The 23,006-nt window shown below is 41.2% G+C and overlaps 1 protein-coding gene across 3 annotated transcripts in view; it reads right to left on the bottom strand.

Annotated features, from left to right (window-relative positions):
- The window catches only part of LOC117536397 (zinc finger protein 271-like), a 69,222-nt gene extending 56,450 nt beyond the window's left edge, over positions 1-12,772 (bottom strand). The window contains exons 1-3 of one of the 3 annotated variants that reach the window (XM_034201243.1): positions 12,580-12,772; positions 921-1,274; positions 462-818 (exon numbers count right to left, since the gene is read on the bottom strand). In XM_034201243.1, coding sequence (XP_034057134.1) covers positions 462-818; positions 921-1,274; positions 12,580-12,772 — 904 coding nt within the window. Of the gene's footprint in view, positions 1-461; positions 819-920; positions 1,275-5,998; positions 6,447-8,441; positions 8,877-12,579 lie in introns of those variants that run through there. The other 2 variants (XR_004567555.1, XR_004567554.1) reach the window with 2 other exon arrangements.
- Between the last annotated feature and the right edge of the window lie 10,234 nt (positions 12,773-23,006).

Below are 23,006 nucleotides of genomic sequence, written 5' to 3'. Positions count from 1 at the left end.
AGTCGAGTCAAGGGGTCGAAGAAATGAATATTTGTGATTATTAGCGAATCGGTTGCAGGTGGGTGAAAACAGGCTTAGGGAGTAACGTATTACATGTAACGGCATTAGGATACAAATGTATTCCCTAACCAACACACTTGGTCTTTTTAAACGATTACGCCATTTAAATCTTTTGTCACAAACTTTGCAAATCTATTTTTCCTCTCCTGTGTGGATTCTCATGTGTGTCTTTAAACTTCCACTCCGTGAAAAAGCTTTCTTACAGACTGTACAGGTGAATGGTTTCTCTCCTGTGTGGACTCTCATGTGTGACTTTAAATGTCCACTATTTGAAAAAGCTTTCTTACAGACTGTACAGGTGAATGGTTTCTCTCCTGTGTGGATTAGCATGTGTGCCTTTAAATGTCCACTCTGTGAAAAAGCTTTCTTACAGACTGAGCAGGTGAATGGTTTCTCTCCTGTGTGGATTAGCATGTGTGCCTTTAAATGTCCACTCTGTGAAAAAGCTTTCTTACAGACTGAGCAGGTAAATGGTTTCTCTCCTGTGTGGATTCTCATGTGTCTCTTTAAATGTTCACTCTGTGAACAAGCTTTCTTACAGACTGAGCAGCTGAATGGTTTATCTCCTGTGTGGACTCTCATGTGTGACTTTAAACTTCCACTCTGTGAAAAAGCTTTCTTACAGACTGAGCAGCTGAATGGTTTCTTTTCAGCACTACGTTGTGGATCACTGACAGATTCATGTCTATTTTTCAGTGAGTTTGAGCCTGATGCAGGTTCTCTGGTCTCTTTCCAATCAGCACTGTCTTCAGTGTCAGGTTCAGAAGAGTCTTCAGTGTCAGGTTCAGAAGAGTCTCCAGTGTCAGGTTCAGAAGAGTCTTCAGTGTCAGGTTCAGAAGAGTCTTCAGTGTCAGGTTCAGAAGAGTCTCCAGTGTGGTCCTCAGTCTTTGGATGCAAACTGCTCTCTGGATCTGAGTTCCTGGCTGGTTCTGGTCCTCGACAGTCATCTCCATCAGCTTCTGTTTTCATGTGTTCAGTTTGTCTTTGATGAGGCTGAGAGGACTGAGGTTTCTCTTCATCATCTTCACTCTTCACAGGGTCAGGAGTGAAAGTGGACTTGGTGATATCAGCCTCCTCCAGCTCCTGAAGCTGCTCTCCCTCCTGTTCCAGCTTAATGTGTGGGGGGGGCTCTGGGTCCTCCTGGTCCAGACTGGTGCTCCACTCCTGCTGGTCAGGGAGAAGCTCTTCTTTAACCACCACCAGCTGCTGGACGTCTGCAGGAAACAGGAAACACAGTCAGAACAAACTGTTAAGTGTTAGCATTTAAAATCTCATCACCATTACAATGGGAGACATTTTGCAGCCCTAATTAATGCCTTTGTTTTTATATGTTCACATTATCTTTCTTAGTCCCACCTATTGTGTATTGTTGTTGGCTCAAGTCACCTCATGTAGCCCAGCCCCTTTCCACTTCCAGTTAAAAATGTAAAAGGGTTTTTTCTTCTGGCGTAGCACTAGCCGCAATGTAAACAATGAATTGTATTTGGGATCGTTCACAGATACACTACGCCTACAGTATAGAATGAAAATACTCTGTTACAAATTAAAATCCTGCATTCAAACCTTATTTAAGTAAAAGTATGCAAGTATTAACAGAACATTTGACGGCACCTTCCTATGTAACGGTAATGATGGTGTAGTAAAATGTTCCCTGTCAGTGTTTAATTTATGTTGTTTCTTGTTTACTTTGTATGTTGCATTTTACTGCTGGACATGTTCAAAGTTGCGCTTGTATAAATGATTATAGATGAGGGAACCTGCTAAATGTTCAAATATGTGTGTTTTTTATATACAGTACATAAAAAACTTTACATTTACTATAGTAAATAGTAAAACTTTAGTTTTTTTACAGTTTTTTTGTGTATTTCATAATTAAAGGAAATCATAACCAATTTACAAGAATAAACGGTTTATTGAAATGTCTCATGTATTTTAACAAAAAACAAACTGTAAAAATGGAATACATTATTTATCTGTTTTTTTAGCAGTTTTTAAATGTGAATTTAACAAAACTAACCGTAAAAATAAATGATTTTCTGTTGGCAAAATTAGCTGCATTTTCTGTAATTTTACTAAAAAATACTTTTGTTATGCCAATATATCACTGTCAAATACATAATACTGTTAATACTCGTTTAAAAGATGTATAATTGCAAGACAATATGAGTAAAGAAATAAATATTTTGTAATTTTGCTTAATTTAACCACTACCTTACATTGATACACTGAAAAACACAGGTATTGACTATCCTATTAGAGCAGGGGTTCTCAAAGTGCGGCCCGCGGGCCAATGGCGGCCCTCGGAAATGTTTCTGGCGGCCCGCGATAGTTAATGTGACACGCTGAAATGCATGCGTTATATTTGAATCCTCCATGGTTGTATCTAGTAAGAATTAGAATGAGTAGCTTTCCAGCGGTATCTCCTGTGAGACTGTAACCAGGGCACAGCAGCCAATATGGCCGCTCAAAGCAGCTTGACTTTACACTGTGTGGGATTGGTGGATTTGTGTGTCCGTCAAGGAAATCTCGGCCGGCAGCCCTCATGGTCTGAAATGACCAATGGACATCGAGAAATCACTAAGGGCCTACCCACCAAGTAAAAAAAACATAAACCACGTGTCTCCCATCAGTTTCCTTTAGTGAGGAGAGAGAGAGAGACAGATAAAATGGCTAAAAGTTGCCGACTTCGCTAGAGATTTTTTTCGCTAGCAGCAGTGAAGATAGAGCCTCAGAACCTGAAGTCTTCGACTCTTCTTCTGAAGAAGAATACAAAGACAACAACAAGGATCCATTTGGACATGGGTAAGTGTAAATATTACAGTAATAGTGTACTGGCAATGTGTGGGGAATACCGCGAAAATGAACAATAGGTTTATTGATATATATTTTGTATCGATAGTCATTAACTTTTTAATGGGACAAAATAGACTCTCCATTAGCAAACGTTTACTCTGTGTTAACGTTATTTTGGTGTGTAAAAGTGAGATTACATGTGTAGATGATTAAATTAATCATTTATTCGTCCCACAACGGAGACATTTACAGTGACATGTTTTTGCCATCGATTATTTTATCATACTGTTCTGTACAGATGAGACTTTGTCATAGATTTATTTATATGTGTGCCTGTTATTATTTTACCGTCCTGTACAGATGAGACTTTGTAATCAGATGTAGCCTATGTATATGTGTGTCTGTGATTTTATACTGAATGTAAAGTAACTGGAAATACCTGTGTGTGTGTGTGTGTGTGTGTGTGTGAGATCGAGAGAGACTCCTTCTGCAACCTCCCAAACTTTATTTTTATGTGTGCATTGTTATTTGTGCTTGAGCAACATTTTACTTGAACTTTATTTCAATGAAATTAGTTGTAATTATTGTCCTACACAGGCGGCGTTTATCCAGCAGCCACAACATCCATCTGTGCCGGCCCCCAGGTCAAGATCTACCGTGGCTCAAGGGCCTTCACCAGAGCCATCACCAAGGACCAGCAGACCATCATCACTACAGCTACCTCCACCTCCATCTGCGGCTGCCACCAGGTCAAGATACACCTCAGCACAAAGGCTCCACCACAGCCATCACCTTCAACCCAGCCAGCAAGGAGGTCTCGTGGAGGTCTCGTATAGCACTTGTACAGCCCACCTACACAGCAGCCCATGCACCATCACCCCCACCTACACAGCAGCCAGACCCACTGTCTTGGAAGACAGACAAAGACCTTGACACTGTCTTGACATTTATAATGAATAGTTGGTTGAAAGTTCTGATGTTCAATATTGTAAATAGTGAGATTTTCCAGTTTCTTATATTTATATAAATAGTTGGTTGAAAAAAACATATTTATAATAAATTGTTGGTTGAAAAAAAAAAGGTTGAATGCTCAATTTGTATTTGTACACATCACATGAACCTTGGTATGTAATATGAAGTCATTATTCAGTCCTAATGTATCTCAGTCCCTGCTGTGGTGAAAGTAGAGTGATAAACACCTATTTTACTCAAAATTTGAATTTAATTTTAGACATGAATAACACATTTATATACAGGGTAACTCAAACATTTTACTGCTTTTGTGATCCTAGGACTTTGGTAACCAAATCTAAAACACCAAAACAATTCGATCACATGAGTAAATTTGTGTTTTCACAAGAGTTTTGAAGATTTTCCAAAAATCTGATTTCACATTTTAAGCTTTTGAGCTACTTATCTCATCAAACAGTGCTCTAAGGTGAGCAATATGCATATATAGCAAGACCAGAGATTGTCCTGAACATTTTGATATTTAACACATGGAGTGCCATATTAGAAGAAATACATTTAAAAGGTGATTTAAGAAAACATCTAAAAATCGAGAAAATACCCTTAGACTCCAGAGGGTTAAGAATGGTAAAACTGCGCCCCCTGGGTTGTCATTCCTAAATTATGAATGACAGCTTGTGGAAAGTTTGCGAGACTACTGGTTGCATGGCAACTAGGCATCTCGCGAGTTGCGGTAATTGGTTAGTACAATAAAGAAAGGATTTGTTTTGGAATTATTTTGTGTTCCGTTTTTTCTTGGGCGGCCCTCAATCCAATATTGGGTACCTAAATTGGCCCTCACTCATCAAAACTTTGAGAACTGTATTAGAGTAAAAAAAACTACATTTTAACACATTTTGACTTTCACTTTATTTCTACATTTGTATTAATTTGAAGATGTAATAGTTAAATATGTGAATTTCATGTTATAAAAACTGTGTAAAACCATAGAGTTAAAAGAAAACTTGACTGTTATTAACATGTTGGGTGCGAATTCCTACCAGAGCACAATTCAGATATAACACGATGCTATAACCCACCAGTAACAGCCATAGACTGTGGGTTATAGGAGACATTTGTCTATGCCATGATACATCTATAAACTAGCTCAGAGCTGTCAGCATTCACTGCAGGCAAACCTAATGTGACCATTCACTTTTGATTTCTAAGTAGAAGAAGATATAATGTATTCATCCCTCAGAGGGAAATGTCTTCCCCCACTCTGTTGTGTTTAAACACATTACACACACAGGGAGGATATACTGTACATGCACAAACTATGGGCATAGATATGTCTCATAATTATTTGTGTGAACATAAAATAATTTGTGTGTAAATGTGTGATTTGTAAATGTAAAACACCACAAATGCATTTAAAAGATTTACAAACTCACAAATAAATGTGCAAGTGTAAAACGGATCTGCAAATACGCTAAATATTTTCACAAATAAAAAAAGATCTGTGAATATCTCTTTAACATTTACAACTTTCGATCAGGCATTTGTGAATCCATTTTGTATTTGTCGAACAAAAATGCGCTCGCGGATCTCAAATCTCTGCTCGTGGATCTCACATTTCTGCTCGTGGATCGTCTTTTTACACACACGGAATTTTGAGACATATTTTCCGCCGGTCTCGGCTAAAATCTACTCGTGTCACTCGGTTATTTTCGGAAACCACGTGATGGCCTGCTGATGACGACATTTCCGCATGATTTCAAAGTAAGAGCATGATGGTTTGTTTAATGCTCTGTTTTTTTATTATAATGAAAAGCGGAACGTTAGATGCATTCTTTATCACCATCATCATCATCATCATGTTATAGTGATAGTTAGTTTGTGTTAGTTTATTGGTTCAATACAGCATTTATTGAGCACTTTCGTTGATGTTGATAAATGTATTCAGTCCAGTAAAGCGGACTTCGAGGTGAAAGGAAGTTCACAGAAGCCCTTTAGCTACAAGAACAATTAACTTCTGTTAATGATAAAGATGTGTGTGCGTTGAGGAACAAGTGTGTATCTATTGCAGCAGCTAGATGGGATTACTGCTCAAACTATACCTGTACTTGTGTTTTATTGATTTCTCTGTTTTATTCTTTCATAATGTGAGGACTGAATTGCTACAAACATTGTGGAGTAGTTGGCTTAAACATGTTTTATTACTCTGTATGAAGAAGGAGCAGTTATGCAGGACAGGAGACTAGGTGGGGGAGGAGACATTCTTCTTAAGATCTCCAGCATGTCAAGTAGCAGGGAAGTCTACATATCTTGAATAATATATGTGTGTGTTTAATTACTTTGTATTAATAATAGCAATCTGTAACAAGAAGCTGGAAATATGATAAGTGAAACAATTGTATTTTGGAGTAAGTGGAGAGGGCTGCATGTGAAACGGTGTGTGTTAAACCGGGCCGCAGAGAAGGGAGGAGGGGAGAATGCATGTTGAAACCGGACACCTTAGAATGTGTCTGCCTGTTTGTGTCTGCCAATCAGTGATCTCCTTGAGGGAGTCTCTGCATAACTCCTCCCACGGGAACTACCATATGTCTCTGTGAAGTCCTATTTCTCGTTCTCTCTTCCTCCTGCTGACAAGACAAGACAAGACAGTTAGATTTCCCAGCGGGAGGAACCAGAGCCGGGGTAATCCGGATTACTTCGTGATGTTGTGTTATTGTATCTTTTGCCATTAAATCAGCATATTTGTTATAACCTGACCCTGGTTGCTTTGAATTCTTCCTCTGTTAATCTGACCCATTCAAAAAAGAACACGCGGAGGCAGAGGGGCGGGGGCTCAGAGCCCCCGCCAGAGGGTGACTCCTGCCCCAACAGTACCGGCAGGGGCGGACTGGCCATCTGTAGAATCACCAAACGCGATCGGTTCGCTGTTTTTAAACGGCATCATTGAAGTTGCGCTGACAGACGACAGAGGTCCACCGTTTCCCAGTCTGCCCCTGCCGGCCATCATCTACTCTAGATAATACACTGACTATAGATAAGTACTGTACCTTAACCCCACTTTAAACACCCAAACTATCCCTTTATGATGTGACCTTTTCTACACTGTTAACATTAGGAAACACTAAAGAAAGAAAAGAAAGCTGCAGGAGCTGATCATTCCTAAAAGACAATTGTTCATGTGATCACCAGTAAAAAAACAACAACAATCTGCACTAAATATGTTTTGGATTTATAAATGTTTTGTGACTTTTTCCTTTGTGCACCTTAAGGGAGTTCTCCCCTGACAGCTGGACACTACATGATAGCAGAGGATCAGACCATCGTCAGTGGCAGTGTCCTGAATGTTGTCGACGCCCTGATGCTGATGTTTGCAGCATATTACTGCGTCAACATCAGTTATCGCTCAGAACTGGGAGCTACCCTGGAGTTCTTGCAGAGGTAAGACTTGAATTGTGATTATTAAGTCATTCCATCTTAAACCACAGTAGTTTTGATGTCTTCAGTATAAATCTAGAAAGTAGGACCAATTTAAATAAATGAAAAACTTTGAAAGAGAAGATTTGTCCAAACTTTTGACTGCGTCTAATACGAGTGTATATCTCTCTCAAAATATAAATATTCTGTGTATATATATATATATATATATATATATATATATACAGAATATATTATAAATACATTGATTGATGAGATTTTACATTCATTTATATTGTTTTAATTACTTGGTGACCTTTGTACTAGTTCCCCTATTCTTTATCAAGTAACATTTTAGATGTGTTTAATTGATTATTGAACATATTTATTAGGGAGGCTCCGATCACCAATTTTGGGGCCGATCGCCAAAATCAGCATCGGCCGATACCGATCGCCGATCCGATTGAGTGGGCGGGGCCTATGGGGATCTTCCATTTAAAGTGATGTTTAAAACTCAGTTAATGGGCTCATTCACTGGAGCTTCCACAAACAACAACCAACATAATTATTACAAATGAAATGAAGTACATTATTCAAGTTTACATTAACTGTGGATAATAACACGGGAGTCTCTCTCTCTCGCTCTCTCGCTCTCTCTCTCTCTCTCTGATCCAGTAATGAGTGACCCAACAGTGAAGAATAAGCATATGTATAACTAATTTAGCTTGTTCCAGAGGTAGATCAAATAGCTATTTGATATATATAATTTCTGTTGCAAAGCGCTATTTTATTGTCCTTTTCGGACACCTTAAAATACTGCCAGACTGGTGAAGCCATTTTGGTGAGCTTGTTTTGCCGCGCACAGTGAGTATCGGCCGATATCGATCGGTGGCCGATCGATTGGAGCATCCCTAATATTTATTCATTGATTTCTTTATGAATTATTTGTCACATATGCATACAATGCATACAGAGTTAAGGCTGTTATGACAGTGTTGCGACATGCTTTATGGCATGCGAGGGACTGCTTTACTTCAGATTAAGCCCGTGAGTTGTGTGGTTGCTGCCTACTGTAATGTCCTTGACTTACTGTACAATAAACCTGAGTCGTGAAAGATACTCGACCCTCGATCATTCTACATGGGGTCAGAAGTGACCGGTGAGTCACAGTAATTAAACAAGACAAAGTAGAGGAATATAGACGGCGGAATGGCCAAGTTTAATCCCCCAGCAAACTTTTCGTTTAATTAGCCGACTGAATAGCCAGAATGGAGGCAACGCTTTGAGCAGTACAGACTCGATACTAAACTCGACAAAGATGACGGGAAAGTGCAGGTGAACATATTCAGGCAGAAAACATATTCAAGTTCAACGAGTACTTTTTCCCGAGGAGGAACGTTATCCATGAGAGGGCATGTTTCCACCAGCGGGTCCAGCGGCCAGGGGAGAAGGCAGAGGGTTTCATCCCAGCCCTGTATGATCTATCTGAACACTGTGAGTTTAGCGTAAGCCGAGATGAGAATATCCGTGACCGAATTGTTGTCGGGATATGAGACAGAGAGCTCTCGCGCAGGCTGCAGCTAACACTAGCACTGACGATACGGACCATCAGGCAGTCAGAGGTGGTCGCAGCACAAGTGAGTCTGCAGGAAGACACAGTGGGATCAGTACAGGAGGTGAGATTCAAAGAAAACAATAACAAATGGAAACCTCAACAACATCAAGGCAAGTCAAAAGACAGAAAATGGGGGGGAAGTGAAAGCAAATGTGGTAAATGTGGGAAATCACAGCATAGCAAGGAAGAAGAGTGTCCTGCAGCTAAAGCTACATGCCACAAGTGCAATAAAATAGGACATTGGGCCAGAGTGTGCCGAAACAGCAATAGATCAGTGAGTGAGGTCATAGGGACTGTACAGGCTGAGCAGACCCATTATTTCTTAGGCTCAGTGTGCAGTGCAGATGAGAAAGAGCAGTGGACAGTACAGCTCCAGGTGGATTCTACTCCAATGGAATTTAAAATTGACACAGGAGCTGATGTCAGCGTCTTATGTGAGGATGCATTTCACACACTCACTCCACCAAAAACACTGAAACCAGCTGACATCCCATTAGACTGCCCAGGAGGTGAACTGTTGTGTCTGGGACGCTTTAATGCTACAGTTAGTTACAAGGGAAATAACTACCTATTTGAAGCATATGTAGTCCGTGGCCAGAGTGTCAATAACCTACTCAGCCGGGATTTGTCAGTGGAGATGAACCTGGTGAGGCGTGTTGCTGAAGTGAAATTCACTACCAGTGAACACCTTCAAGCCTATGGTGAGCACGGCACACTAAAAACTGAACCCGTTAAAATCCAATTAAAGGATGGGGCTCAACCATATGCAGTGCATACAGCACGTCGTGTGGCCTTCCCAATGTTACAGATGGTAAAAGAGGAACTGCAGAGGATGGAGAAGAACGGTGTCATCGAGAAGGTAACACAGCCAACTGAATGGTGTGCTCCTATGGTGCCCGTTCTAAAGAAAACCACAGGCAAAGCCAGGATCTGTGTGGACCTGGAAAGACTAAATGAGTCAGTAAAAAGGGAGCGCTACATCTTACCTACCTCTGATGAAATAACTGCAAAGCTAAGTGGTGCAACTGTGTTTTCCTCTCTCGACGCTGCAAGTGGGTTCTGGCAAATCCCACTGCACCCAGTCAGCTGTAAATTAACAACCTTTATAACACCGTTTGACAGGTACTGTTTCAAAAGGTTACCTTTCGGGATTTCCAGTGCGCCTGAGATCTTCCAGCGGAAAATGCTAGAGACTCTGCAGGGGCTGGAAGGCGTTGAAGTCTTCATGGACGATATCCTGGTCTATGGGACATCGACAGAACAGCACGACGCCAGACTCGAGAAGGTACTACAGCGTGTTGAGTCAGCAGGCTTACAACTTAATAAAGATAAATGCTCCCTCAGACAAAGCCAGCTACGCTTTCTGGGACATCTCATCGACCAGTCAGGAGTCAGGCCCGACCCTGATAAAGTTGAAGCCATACATCAGCTGGCTCCACCAGGAAACGTCCATGAGCTGAAAAGAGTCCTGGGCATGGTGAACTACCTGGGTACGTTCCAAACCTTTCCACAATAGGTCAACCACTGTACGAGCTTCTGAAGAGCAGGAACATCTGGACCTGGGGTCACTCACAGCAGTCAGCTTTTGAGAACATTAAGACAATGCTGACCACGGCACACTGTGGTCTACCATAGCCTAATGTTCGAGGCGTCTCACAGAAGCGGAGACACGCTACGCCCAGATAGAAAAGGAGTACTTGGCTAGCGTATGGGCCCGTGAGAAGTTTGACAAGTATCTATGTGGCTTGGATCAGTTCAGGCTGGAGACCGACCACAAACCATTAGTGCCACTGATCAACAAACAAAGCCTAGATAACGTCCCCTTGAGAGGTCAGTGTCTACTAATAAGGCTCATGAGGTACAAACCTTTAGCAGAGCACGTCTCTGGGAAGACCCTTGTTGTCGCCGACACACTGTCCCGAAGCCCACAGACACATACAAAGGAAGAGACTGACACTCAAGAAGATGTGGCATGCTATGTAGCCACAGTGATACAGGGCATCCCATCATCATTTTGCAGAAAATACATGCGGGACACCAGGGGCTCTCAAAATGCAGAGAAAGGGCGAATGCATCAGTTTGGTGGCCGGGGCTCTCTGTAGACATTAAGAACATTGTCAACATATGCAGGAGCTGCCAGGAGCAGAAGCGGGCTCAACAAAAGGAGCCGCTTATTTCCACACTGCTGCCTGATCGTCCGTGGAAAAGAATCGCTCTCGACCTCTGTGAACATAACAAGCACAACTCCCTTGTGATTTAAGACTACTATTCACGGTATCTGGAAATACTACAACTACCATCTACGACCAGTGCCCTTGTCATCCAGAGACTTAAAACGACCTTTGCTAGGTTCGGAATTCCTGAAGAGGTTGTGAGTGACAATGGTCCCCAATTCTCCAGTGCAGAATTCCGGGAGCTGGCACAGCGGTTGGACTTCAGACACATCACGTCTAGTCCTCACCATCCTCAAGGAAACGGTCATGCAGAAAGAGAAGTTCAGACCGCTAAGAGAAGGAAGATCCACTGATAGCCCTTATGTGCTATAGATCCACTCCCTGTACTACCACAGGAGTCAGTCCAGCAGAACTGCTAATGGGGAGAAAGATCAGAACGATGCTCCCGACACTCGAGAAAAATCTACGGCCTAAATGGCCAAACAGACAGATTGTCAGACAAAAGGACACGAGTGAGAAAGCAAAACAAGCCCTTTATTACAACCGACGACATGGTGCCAGGCATCTACCAGCTCGACAGCCAGGAGACACAGTCTACACCAAGCTCCACAACGAGAAGTCCTGGAAGACACCAGCAATCGTCTCAAAAGAGTGTGTTACTCCGAGGTCTTACCTCATTAACACACAAGGAGGTGCAGTGCTGCGGCGGAACTGACTTCATCTCCGGGCAGAAGCAACTTCCCGACCTGCACAGCACATCCCACTAACACCAGCAGAGAGTGCTGTGGCGATTTCCCAGCCTGTAAGCGCCAACACACCAGAGACTGCTACCCTGAAACCAAGTGAGGTGACGACCCACACACCAACACCAGGACGTGTTCAGACCAGGTCGTGTCAGTAAGCCGGCCACTAGGTTGGACTTGTAGACAGGAGTGTTTTGGGTGTTTCACAATGACCTCTGGGGGTGAAGGAGAAAAAAAAACACCTATGGCCTTTGGGGGGGAGCAACACAGGTGGACTCTGAGTCTGCAGAATGTTGGGTTCTGTGTATTGTGAATGTTATGCACACATGATATTACTGCTGCAATGTTTAGAAAAGAAAACTTGCATCTTGAATTTTATTTCATAACAGCACTACTGAAGGTATTGGTTACCCATCTTTATCAACATTAAGTTAACCTGTATTCATAGGACACTTTTGGCTGGTCAGTACGACTGAATGAACATTTGCTATCACAGTTTGACTGTTGTTTACTATTACAGGATGATGCTGTGACTAATCTGTCAAAACTCTTTACCGTTATTTAAAATTAAATAACTAGGAAAAAAGGGGAGATGTCACATATGCATACAATGCATACAGAGTTAAGGCTGTTATGACAGTGTTGCGACATGCTTTACGGCATGCGAGGGACTTGCAGGTCTGATCTGTATGCATACAATGCATACAAATCAGACCTGCAGCAAGTGCTGATAAAGGGTCTAAAGTGTTATTAATGTGATGATAAAGTGCTACTGAAGAGTGTAAAGTGTTAATTAAGGGTAGAGGGAACATACCTGCTCTGTGTATCCGAAGCTGAGGCTGTAAAACAGCGTCCAGTAGCTTCTGGAGTCTCTTGTTCTCCTCTTTGGAAAGAAACAGCTCCTCCTCGAGCTCTGCTACTGTTTGTTTAAACAGAGCAAATATCTCTTCATTAGCAGCAGTGAGTCGCTGCTTCTTCAACGACAGCAGCATTTGGACTTTACTCATGTTTCCTAGATCACCTTTCCCTGCAGACTCCGTTAAACACACCGTTTCTCTCTGCATCAAACTCTCAATCTGACTAGTGTTGCTAACGTGTTTCCAGCTAGCATGCTAAGCTAGCTCCTATAGTCCGAGGTAAACGCTCCAGAAAAAAGAGCACACAGTCCATTCGGAGGTTTATCCAGACACAGAGATGATGGATCAGTAGAGCTGGAGCTCACACACACTTTCTCAGGAACACAGAGAGAGAGAGAACCGTAGCGACGAGACGCCACGTGGATCCAGGTTCTTCTTCTTCTTCTTCGTCGTCTTCTTCTTCTCTCGGTTTTTTGGCGGATTGCAAACAGCTTTCAGGTGCATACCGCCACCTACTGTACAATAAAGTGTATCACCATATCATCCAATCACCACTTGTGGAATTATACCATTGTGTTGTTTACGTTGTTTTAAATTCTTCCAATCAGTGGCGGTGCTAGGGGGTGGCTACTTTGGCTCAAGCCCGGATGTTTTCTGAAAAGCCCCGGATGTTTCACTTAAAACATTTTTTTTTTAACGGAGTTATTTCAGAGGTTGCTCTGATACCATTGTTTAATGTATGTGATTAACCACTCTGACACCTAACAAATAAATATGCAATTTATTGCTGTAAATCTGTAAACATCTTATTGTTTTTATAAATGGTTTAGCATTCACAGGAAAATGATTTAGGGATAATTTACTGATGTGCTTGCTACTTAACATATACAACTACCTAAAAACAAAAACCTTCTTTTGGTGTTAAAGTGAAATAAGATAAATAAAATCATGCACTGAAAAGTTATGTTTATGGGAAATAATCAATTGAATGTCATTGATTAGATCAATGGGCAATTTGACTGGGCCTGACATGTTTTATATAAGTTAGAAATCTTGTTTTGTTTTTAATCGCTGCAACACATTTTTACAAATCATTTTAAAAAAGTCAATCCCTGGTTTTATTGATTAGGCTTAATGCTAGACCACAAAGCCTATATTGTATAATAGCTTCTTGTTAATATGCCTAATTTAAAGTGAATATGCTTTTCTTTCTTTCTTTTCAACATGGAGGACGAGCATGACAACGTCGTGGACCAAACTATGAAGGTGCTTGTGATCCATGATGCCAGGGACGGGACCAGCAGATGTGTCCATTGTCAGAGAGGGAGACAGAGTTTTGTGCGGAAACCAAACAAAGGCATTCGCATTGTTGATGGGATTCATCTCTACACCCTCAACCTGGAATACCCCAACAAGCTCAAATACACATTTGAGGTATTCTAAAAACAGTTTTTGGAGCTTGATGGAGCCAAGCTGCTCAAACAGCTCCAGAGCCTCAAATAAACAATTTGTTCTGAAGTGGATGTTGACTTGTTTTAGTGCCGAGTGACACAAACACAAAATAATGTGATGTGGAATGTAATGGATGTGGAGAAACCTTTTTCTGTTAAAAGTGGACTGTTTACTGGCACTCAAAGGTTTTAATAGTTGAGTAAATTGCACTTGGAAGATTATGTTAAAAATGTTTACAATTTCCATGCACTTTACTGTTAAAACAATGTGATTGTGTGACTATTTTGAAGATTCTGCTCAGTGTTAACAATTGAAATGCACTTAACTGTTTAAATAATCTCAATGTATGGCCATATTGCACTTATACATTTGGTCAATACAAAAAAAACATGATCAATAAAATCTTGTGTGGCAATATATTGTTTACTGGTAACCTTACAAATAAAGTAATATGAATGTGTAATATGGATCAATTATTAAGTAAATAGATGCCTACGATTAGGAGTAAATATTACTCATTTATAAGTAATACGTTTTAAGTAATTGAGTTCGATTTTACTTAATTTCTTAAAGTAAGTCTTATATATTAAATATTAGTAACCTTTACCCAAAAAACATTGGGTAAAATCTACTCCAAAGAAGTGTGTGCAAATGGTTACCCCCATTTAGAGAGTAGATCTTATAGGTTGATTTTTACAGTGTAGCTCTTACCCCCTCACCTTCTGTTCCCAGTGTCCCCATCAGGCTCCTCTTCCTTCCTGGTAGCTCTTACCCCCTCACCTTCTGTTCCCAGTGTCCCCATCAGGCTCCACTCCCTTCCTGGTAGCTCTTACCCCCTCACCTTCTGTTCCCAGTGTCCCCATCAGGCTCCACTCCCTTCCTGGTAGCTCTTACCTCCCTCGCCTTCTGTTCCAGTGTCCCCATCAGGCTCCACTCCCTTCCTGGTAGCTCTTACCCCCTCACCTTCTGTTCCCAGTGTCTCCATCAGGCTCCACTCCCTTCCTGGTAGCTCTTACCCCCTCGCCTTCTGTTTCCAGTATCTCCATCAGGCTCCACTCCCTTCCTGGTAGCTCTTACCCCCTTACCTTCTGTTCCCAGTGTCTCCATCAGGCTCCACTCCCTTCCTGGTAGCTCTTACCCCCTCACCTTCTGTTCCCAGTGTCCCCATCAGGCTCCACTCCCTTCCTGGTAGCTCTTACCCCCTCACCTTCTGTTCCCAGTGTCTCCATCAGGCTCCACTCCCTTCCTGGTAGCTCTTACCCCCTCGCCTTCTGTTCCCAGTATCTCCATCAGGCTCCACTCCCTTCCTGGTAGCTCTTACCCCCTTACCTTCTGTTCCCAGTGTCTCCATCAGGCTCCACTCCCTTCCTGGTAGCTCTTACCCCCCACCTTCTGTTCCCAGTGTCCCCATCAGGCTCCACTCCCTTCCTGGTAGCTCTTACCCCCTCACCTTCTGTTCCCAGTGTCCCCATCAGGCTCCACTCCCTTCAAGCCTCTCTGACCCTGTCTCTTAGTTGTTCCCTCTCTGTTTTGTACATGTTACAGTGTAATATGATGTGTTCCACATTTTATTTCACTCCACACCCCCTGCATTCTTCAACTTTGCTTTTTCCCATTATAAACATTGTTCCGTTTAATCCTGTATGATCCAGTTTGAGTCTAGTGATGATCTCCTCCCGTCTGTTCCTTTCTGTAGATCTTTGTTATGACTGATTTCTGTAACTTGTGATACCTCCTCCCTTTCTGATCTTCCTCCCACCTCGTCTGTCATATTTCCATACCCTTCTTCTTAATTATTGCTTTTCCTTCTCCTTTTCCAAGTGAAACTGGTATTGCTATTTCTTTTTCTAACGCTAACTTATCAGCATGCTCATTGAACCCACTCATGTGTATGGCGTTATATTTGTGCCTCCATCCTGAGCACGCAATGAAACATGTTGAGCATAAAAAATGCTATTGAGCGCGCACTTGAACATTTTTGAACACAGAGAAATATATTTTCTCTCATAACATTTCTGCTCCGTGCGCAAGCAGACCGCCGCACGCGCTCTCTCTCCCCAACACGTTCTCACTCCCAACCCGTCACATATTGACGGACGGTCAGGGCCCCTCCCCGTCACTCTAACGGACAGGGCACCCCTTGAGAGTCAGTTTTCAACGGGCAGGGCGTCCCATAGACCTTCATCGACCTCCCATAGCGTTGATAATAGACCAACAAGATCCTACACTTCCACTGGACGTGGATTCTAAAAGCACAATATACACTTCTCACTAGAAATCTAATCAAAAAGCATTTTAATGGCCAAACTATTCCACAATTTAGGATTTTCCAGAGAGGGTTATTTGTGAATAAACGTGAGCATATTGTTTCTTACACGACCACTAGAGGTGTTACACTTTAAAACGTGGCTATGGGTCGTAATCTAAGCTGCTTAACCAATCAACCTATTTGGTCGTTTTTTGTAGGAGGACAGGCTGTAATAGACGCCATGAGAACGCTCCCCGGCAAATGCTACCCGACGGTTGGTTGTTATTGTCAATATTCATGGCCGTAGGCCGTAGGAAGCATCCTGAATGTGTGGAAGGGTTTGGGGATCCCCCTCACGAAAAAAAAAAATATATATAGATTTCCTGTATTCTGCTGCATTTGAACAGGTGGTTTGATACTTTTATGTGGCTATACTAGCATGAGGAAAATGATGGGTACATTTTGTAATTTCATCCAGTAGTAAAGAAAGGAAACATATTTGATTATTAATTCAGAGCCGTCTTTGAATTTATAAAAAGCAGTTTAAATGCCCATTTTTTGGTACATTTATATACAACAATAAATATTTGTGAGTGCATTGAGAGATATTGTTGAGGAGAGTCATTTATATATAAATCGCAAAATACATTTGTGAATCCTTCTGTGAGCATTTATTAATATTGAGACTGATCTGACTCCATACAGATGTTAAGTTCACCTAGGAATGGTATCATTGACTTAAATGTTCAAAGAAATATTGCTCTTCTGTTTATATTGGTCATATGATGCCCCTTGACTATAATAGCCTACTACAGTGCCCCAAGCAGTAGGTAGAATATTAGCTAGTCTATGTAATGTGCACAGAAAATAAATAGTTAACTGAATACTGGGATGGAAATTGCCTATAAGCACTCAGTAAAACATAAACACACACAAAAAGCTTCTGAATGATAAGAAGTATAATTAAAACATAATGCATATTACCATTTTGAGAGAGAGTACCTTAAAGAACTCAGAAAATAATCTCTTATCGAACTGAGGCTCCAGTAAAACACACTGACTGCGTCTCTACATGGACATCATGGTGTTTACATGAGCACAGAGAGATCGGTTATTCATGTTCCCTGTTTACATGATAAATACTAGTAACCTGGCATTTCGATGCCTTTTCTCATCTAAACTATTCAGTATTTGTATCTCTCTATCATGACATAAAGACGAAACTCCTCTCCAGAAGTGAGCCGCCGCCGCCATCACTGTTAACTGATTACCTGCTACCAGCTGAACACTTACTTTTCTCTTCTTTTAATTTGTTTTTCTTATGTCCATGTTGTCTGGGGGAGAAAACATATCAAACCAAGAGATCGTCAGCTTTGATTTTCGCTGTATTAACAATGTCCTGAACACTTGGTGTGTGTGCCTTACATCTGCTACCTGCATCGCTTCATACAACAGATCTGAGCTGTCCAACTATACAACACTCCTTGAACATGCGCGCGTTATGGGAGAATCTGCCTTGGTACAAAGTAGCAGTGAAAACATGGTACGGAGTTTCATTGATTTGGGCATTCTCTCAATAAGCAAGTGGAATGGATTTGATAGTGAAGCACTGACACAGCGCTCTACAAAGTGCGGCGAGTGGATAGACCGATTCACGAACTTTCCACATGGTGAAAAGTGGGGGGGGGTCTAAACTAATCATTTCAAAAAGTGGGGGGGACTTGTCCCACCCTCATATAATGGCTGTGACGCCCATGTCAATATTAATATAATAATTATGTATTTTTTAATAGTCACACTCGATTTCGCCGATTTTCTTGTTGCCCCAGCTGGTCGACACCTCTTTTAGCAGAAACAAAGGCTACATTAATGTATTCAATCGATGTTAATCCATGTGTGTGGTTGTGGAATTAATGGACATGCCGTTGTGCGATTGCGCAACCCAATCATTTACAAACTCTTCAACTACAGATGTAGCGCTTCATTTCAGACGCCTACCCGTGCGGGTCCGTGATCTGCACGGGGTGGGCCCCTGCTGAAAAGGAAAACCCCCCCGCAGGACTTGATACGTCCCCTTGATAAATAAATGTAATTTTAATTAAACCAGCTGCAATGGATCATGGATCCACCAGGGGGAGCCGTGAAAAGCTGCCACACTGGAACTCATGTGAAATAAACAGCTGAGAGATCTACAGGTATCTGATCGGATATTTGTTAAGATCCATATGTCACGGATAGGATCATATTCTGTGCTAAATAAGAGACATGTAATCATTTACAAAACATCACCATGTTTTTATTTAACAAAATAATGTTGTTTAATTCACATAGGTGTAAGTACAAAACCATCGCTATGTTTTTCATCAGGAAATGCAGCCCGGCTCAAACAAACGATTTTCAATCATCATCCTCACGATCATTTAATGTATCATATGTTCGCAAATGGAAATGAATGCACTAATACATGTAGTTTAATCCACGTGAGTTTACAACAACAAAAATAATCGCTTTGTTTTTATATCACATCCGACCGGAGGAAAATGCAGCACGGCTCTCACTACCGATCATCCTAATCCCACGGGCAAACAATAATATGTACAGTGTTAATAGTTTACTGTATTATTAGTGTTTAATATTACTGCTATAACAATCACACATTGAGTTGTTAAAATCAGACCTTTGTTTTTTTTTTAAACAGTCTGAATGAAACGGCAGCTCTCAGGTGATCAGGTGTGTGTTTACCAGTGTTGGGACTAACGTGTTACAAACTAACGCATTACTGTAACGCAACTACCTTTTGAGGTAACTAATAACGTTACTAGTTACCTATTCCCATTCAGTAACGCCGTTATAGTTACTGTGATTTAAATGGGTGCGTTACTGCGTTACATTATGTGATGGAACTGAACTGAATCTCCCTGCGGATGTAGCTTACAGGCGAATACAGCGATGTCCTCTCACAGTACCATGGAAAAGTGAAAGTGAGAGGAGTGATGATTGGTTATCTAAAACCAGTTGAGTAGCACTTGAAATGTTTTTGCTCTATGAAACCTGATGTACTTATATGATTCTGTTTTCTTCAAGTTTGTATTTTGTTGGTCGAACGCACTTATTGTAAGTCGCTTTGGATAAAAGCGTCAGCTAAATGCAATGTAATGTAAAGAACCGTTAAGGTGGAAATAATATGTGTTTGTCGTCCAAGATGTAGAGTTTTAAAAATAAACTGGGCAAAGAGAGATTGCAAAATGTAATTTAGAAAAAACTAATATAATTGGGAGTAATGCATGCAGGGCCTTGGATCGCTCATTGTAATGGTGCATATTTTCGACAACAAATATCGTTCAGGGAGAAGGGGTTGCTCAACCCACCCTGCAGATGTTTTAAATCTTACTTGAAGCTTCACAGGGAGCGCACGGCACCAGAGTATGAGTTTTAAAAGACAAGTGCCACCACCTCCTAATGGTCATCCATTTATTCAGTGATGACCTGAAATTTAGAGATGTTATTTAAAGGAGAAACATACCTGCCATAAGTGAAAATTCCTAAATTGAACTACATTGACGAAATTACTTCTGTTTTAAAGGAGGGAGTAATTATCACATGCTCGGGCACCCAAGGTTCCACACACTGTTAAAGGGGTTAGCATAGTTCTTCAAGTAGACCAGAATTGAAGATAAATTAGGTAATGAGTTTGTGATATTCCACTGGTTTTCACACAATTTCAGGGACTTTATCACTGCATTAGAACAGACCGCCCAAAGGTACTGAAGTAGAAACTTTTAAGTGATGAAATTCTACAACTGCTGTAACTGACCAAAATCTTCTCCCAGAAATGACAGTCTAGAATGCCGTATCCCAGAGTAGGTGTTTGGTGGTATCGTGGAACTAAAACCTTGTATTCAGTCTTGCCACAGGATTAGACCCTGTGCACTAGCACAGCCAGTGATGTTTTTCATGCAGTATACCAATGAAAGCGGATCAGTTAATCAACATGGCGAAACACCCCAAAGCCAGTAGGGCTAAGAGACCAGTCCCAGGGGGAGTTTAGGCTCGAGTGTACAAGGATAGCATAGGGGCGCCCATGGAGGGCTAGATGTTGCAGTTGCATTCCATGTACCCCCACCCTAACGATCACGACGGCCTCTTCTAGAGAACATATTACTTTCATACCTTAAATGGTATGAAAGGAGGGAGGGTACATTTCTCATAAGGAAACAGTTACAAACACTAGAACAGAATAAGACAACCCACCCCCATATACAGATATTGATGAAAATGATGAGTTTGTTTGAATGATGTTTAAATGATGTGTATGTTCAGAGATGAGATTGTTCAATGAGTGTCCAGCTGATGTGATACTTTAAACGATGAAATCATGTGGAAAGCGAACCAGCTACAATGCTAAAATGGAGTGAATCCATTTCAATTTACTTTACACTATTCCAAGATAGTTTATTTTTTATTACTTTATACTATTCTAATATAGTAAATGTGGTGTTTTTTATTACTTTGCACTATTCTAAAATAGTTTTTTTTTTATATTTTGTAAAACAAGTGCCTTAACACTGAATGTGGTATGAGAACGGTTTCTGTGAAAGGAGGGAGAAAGACATTTTCTAATACCAAGCTAATTGCTGCCATTTTGAAAAGTGATATTGAATGTTAAAACTAGAAGTTATGCACAAGGGAAAACTTTTATGTTTGAAGACCAGCCAAAGTTGTTTCCGTATGTTTGTATTTTCATGAAGGTAACCAAACCATTCCATTTTGATTGTGTTTTTTATATGAGTTATGTACTATGCAAAGTTCAGATGAAGAACTCATTGATTTCAGTATTATTTGCACAACTTCTAAGGTGTGTAAGGAGGGATTGTTAGAAATTCAAATCAATGTTTTATGGCATGACTTGGTTTGGACGTACCATCAGCTTGAAAGCTGTTTTATTCTGAAAAAAAACGGAAGTTCTCTCAGAATCTTAATGCCAAGCTTTTATTTAGAAAATCCTTCATGACGACATCCGGGGCTGCCGTAAATAATAACTGCCATAAAGTACTTCCAGTATTATTAAAGTAGCTATTAAAGCCGTTAAAATGCATTAAATGAAAAGTCATGAAAGAGAGTATGAGGAGAAAAGGCGTGTTTAGTTATATATTGAATGAATAACGTCTGAATCCTCTGTTATGCGCAATAACGGACATTGGAGAAAGAGGTGGGAGAACGACGTCATCAGCCGCCATTGGAGGAGGAGCGCTGGATCAATACGAAGGACAACGCGAGCGCAGGCACTTTTTCCACAGCCCGGACTGCGAGAGGAAGCTGCAGCTTCTCTCCCCCCCAATTACCTTCTGCTTGTTCTATTACCACGTTACTTAATTAAAGTACCCATTTGAACCTTCTCAGAGACTCCATTGGTCTCCTTATTTTAAGTTTCTCTCCTGGAAGCGAGAGGAGCATCACAGTTTTCTTTATTACTCAATATCAAGCCACACTTATGGCTGTGAGTGTTTGTGTGTGCTCAGGATGAGTTTCGCTTGTTCTCGCTGTATCGCCGACACGGAAGCCTGTCTGCTCCTCGCAGCAAGGAGCAGCAGCGGCGAGCAGCAACGAGCCCCTCAACGTCATGACCAATCAGAGCACACTGGGCTCACAGGGAGGGGGGGCAGGAGCTCCAACAAGCCATTTAGGACAGAGAGTGAATACCTGGTGAATACACATATACAGAGATGCTGTATGAGAAACCAATGAGTTTGGAAAATTGCACAGTATAAATCTATTTTAGTAGACCTCAACAATGGAATTATGATCAGTAGTGTTAACATTGAGGTAAATGTGAACCAATTTGTGTTATTTGTTGTGCATGACCGGAAGCCAATAGCGTAACAGGTTAAAGGTCATGATGGGTATAAATAAAGCCACGCCTCCAATGGGAGAGTCCGTTGAATGAAATGCCACTGTCTCTGATGTTTCGTTATTCCTCCGCTTATTTGGATGCTAAACAGCAATGAAGTTATGCTTACTCTGCTAACAAGTAGAAATGGCCATGACATGGGACCTTTAATAATCCATGACACTCTGAGAGTGAGCTGATTTTAAAAGTCTTTCTCCTGGTTGGAAAATGCTGTTTGCTTTGTTTCTGTGTTAGAACTAAACCTCAAGGCTTTAGTTATAACAGGTTAGTATTCAAATAATATCTGTGTCAAACAGGGCCGGCCCTTGGCACAGGCCAGTGGTTCTCAATGTATCAGACCTCAGGACCCACTTTTTTCCTTTCTCGACAAATCGCGACCCGAAGTTTTGAACCACTCAAATCTATTCAACAAAAAGTCGTGCTGTAATATATACACTTTTCAGCATATATTATTAATTAAAGTGAAGTACAGTGCATATGTCCCTCATATCCCATATAGCGTACAGCGCCCATAAACTATGGCAGGGGTCTGCAACCTTTTCGACCAAAAGAGACATTTTGCCCCCTTTTCCACCAATGTTTGTCTGGAGCCGCAAAACATATTTGATAGCTTGATAGCCTCTAACATTGTATATATTGTTATTTGATAGACAAAAACTACAGTTTTTTTGCATGTATTATTACATTAAAGAAAACTGGCGCAAAGACGAGAAAAGTGTCAGCAGTATAGCTTGTGTCCATGAATGAATGACAGACTGCAACGTGCTTTACGTGTC

Source organism: Gymnodraco acuticeps, unplaced genomic scaffold, assembly GCF_902827175.1.
Source record: "Gymnodraco acuticeps unplaced genomic scaffold, fGymAcu1.1, whole genome shotgun sequence".
Classification (NCBI taxonomy): Eukaryota; Metazoa; Chordata; class Actinopteri; order Perciformes; family Bathydraconidae; genus Gymnodraco; species Gymnodraco acuticeps.
Note: the sequence above shows the minus strand (reverse complement) of the source record. Positions and strands in the feature narration are given on the sequence as shown.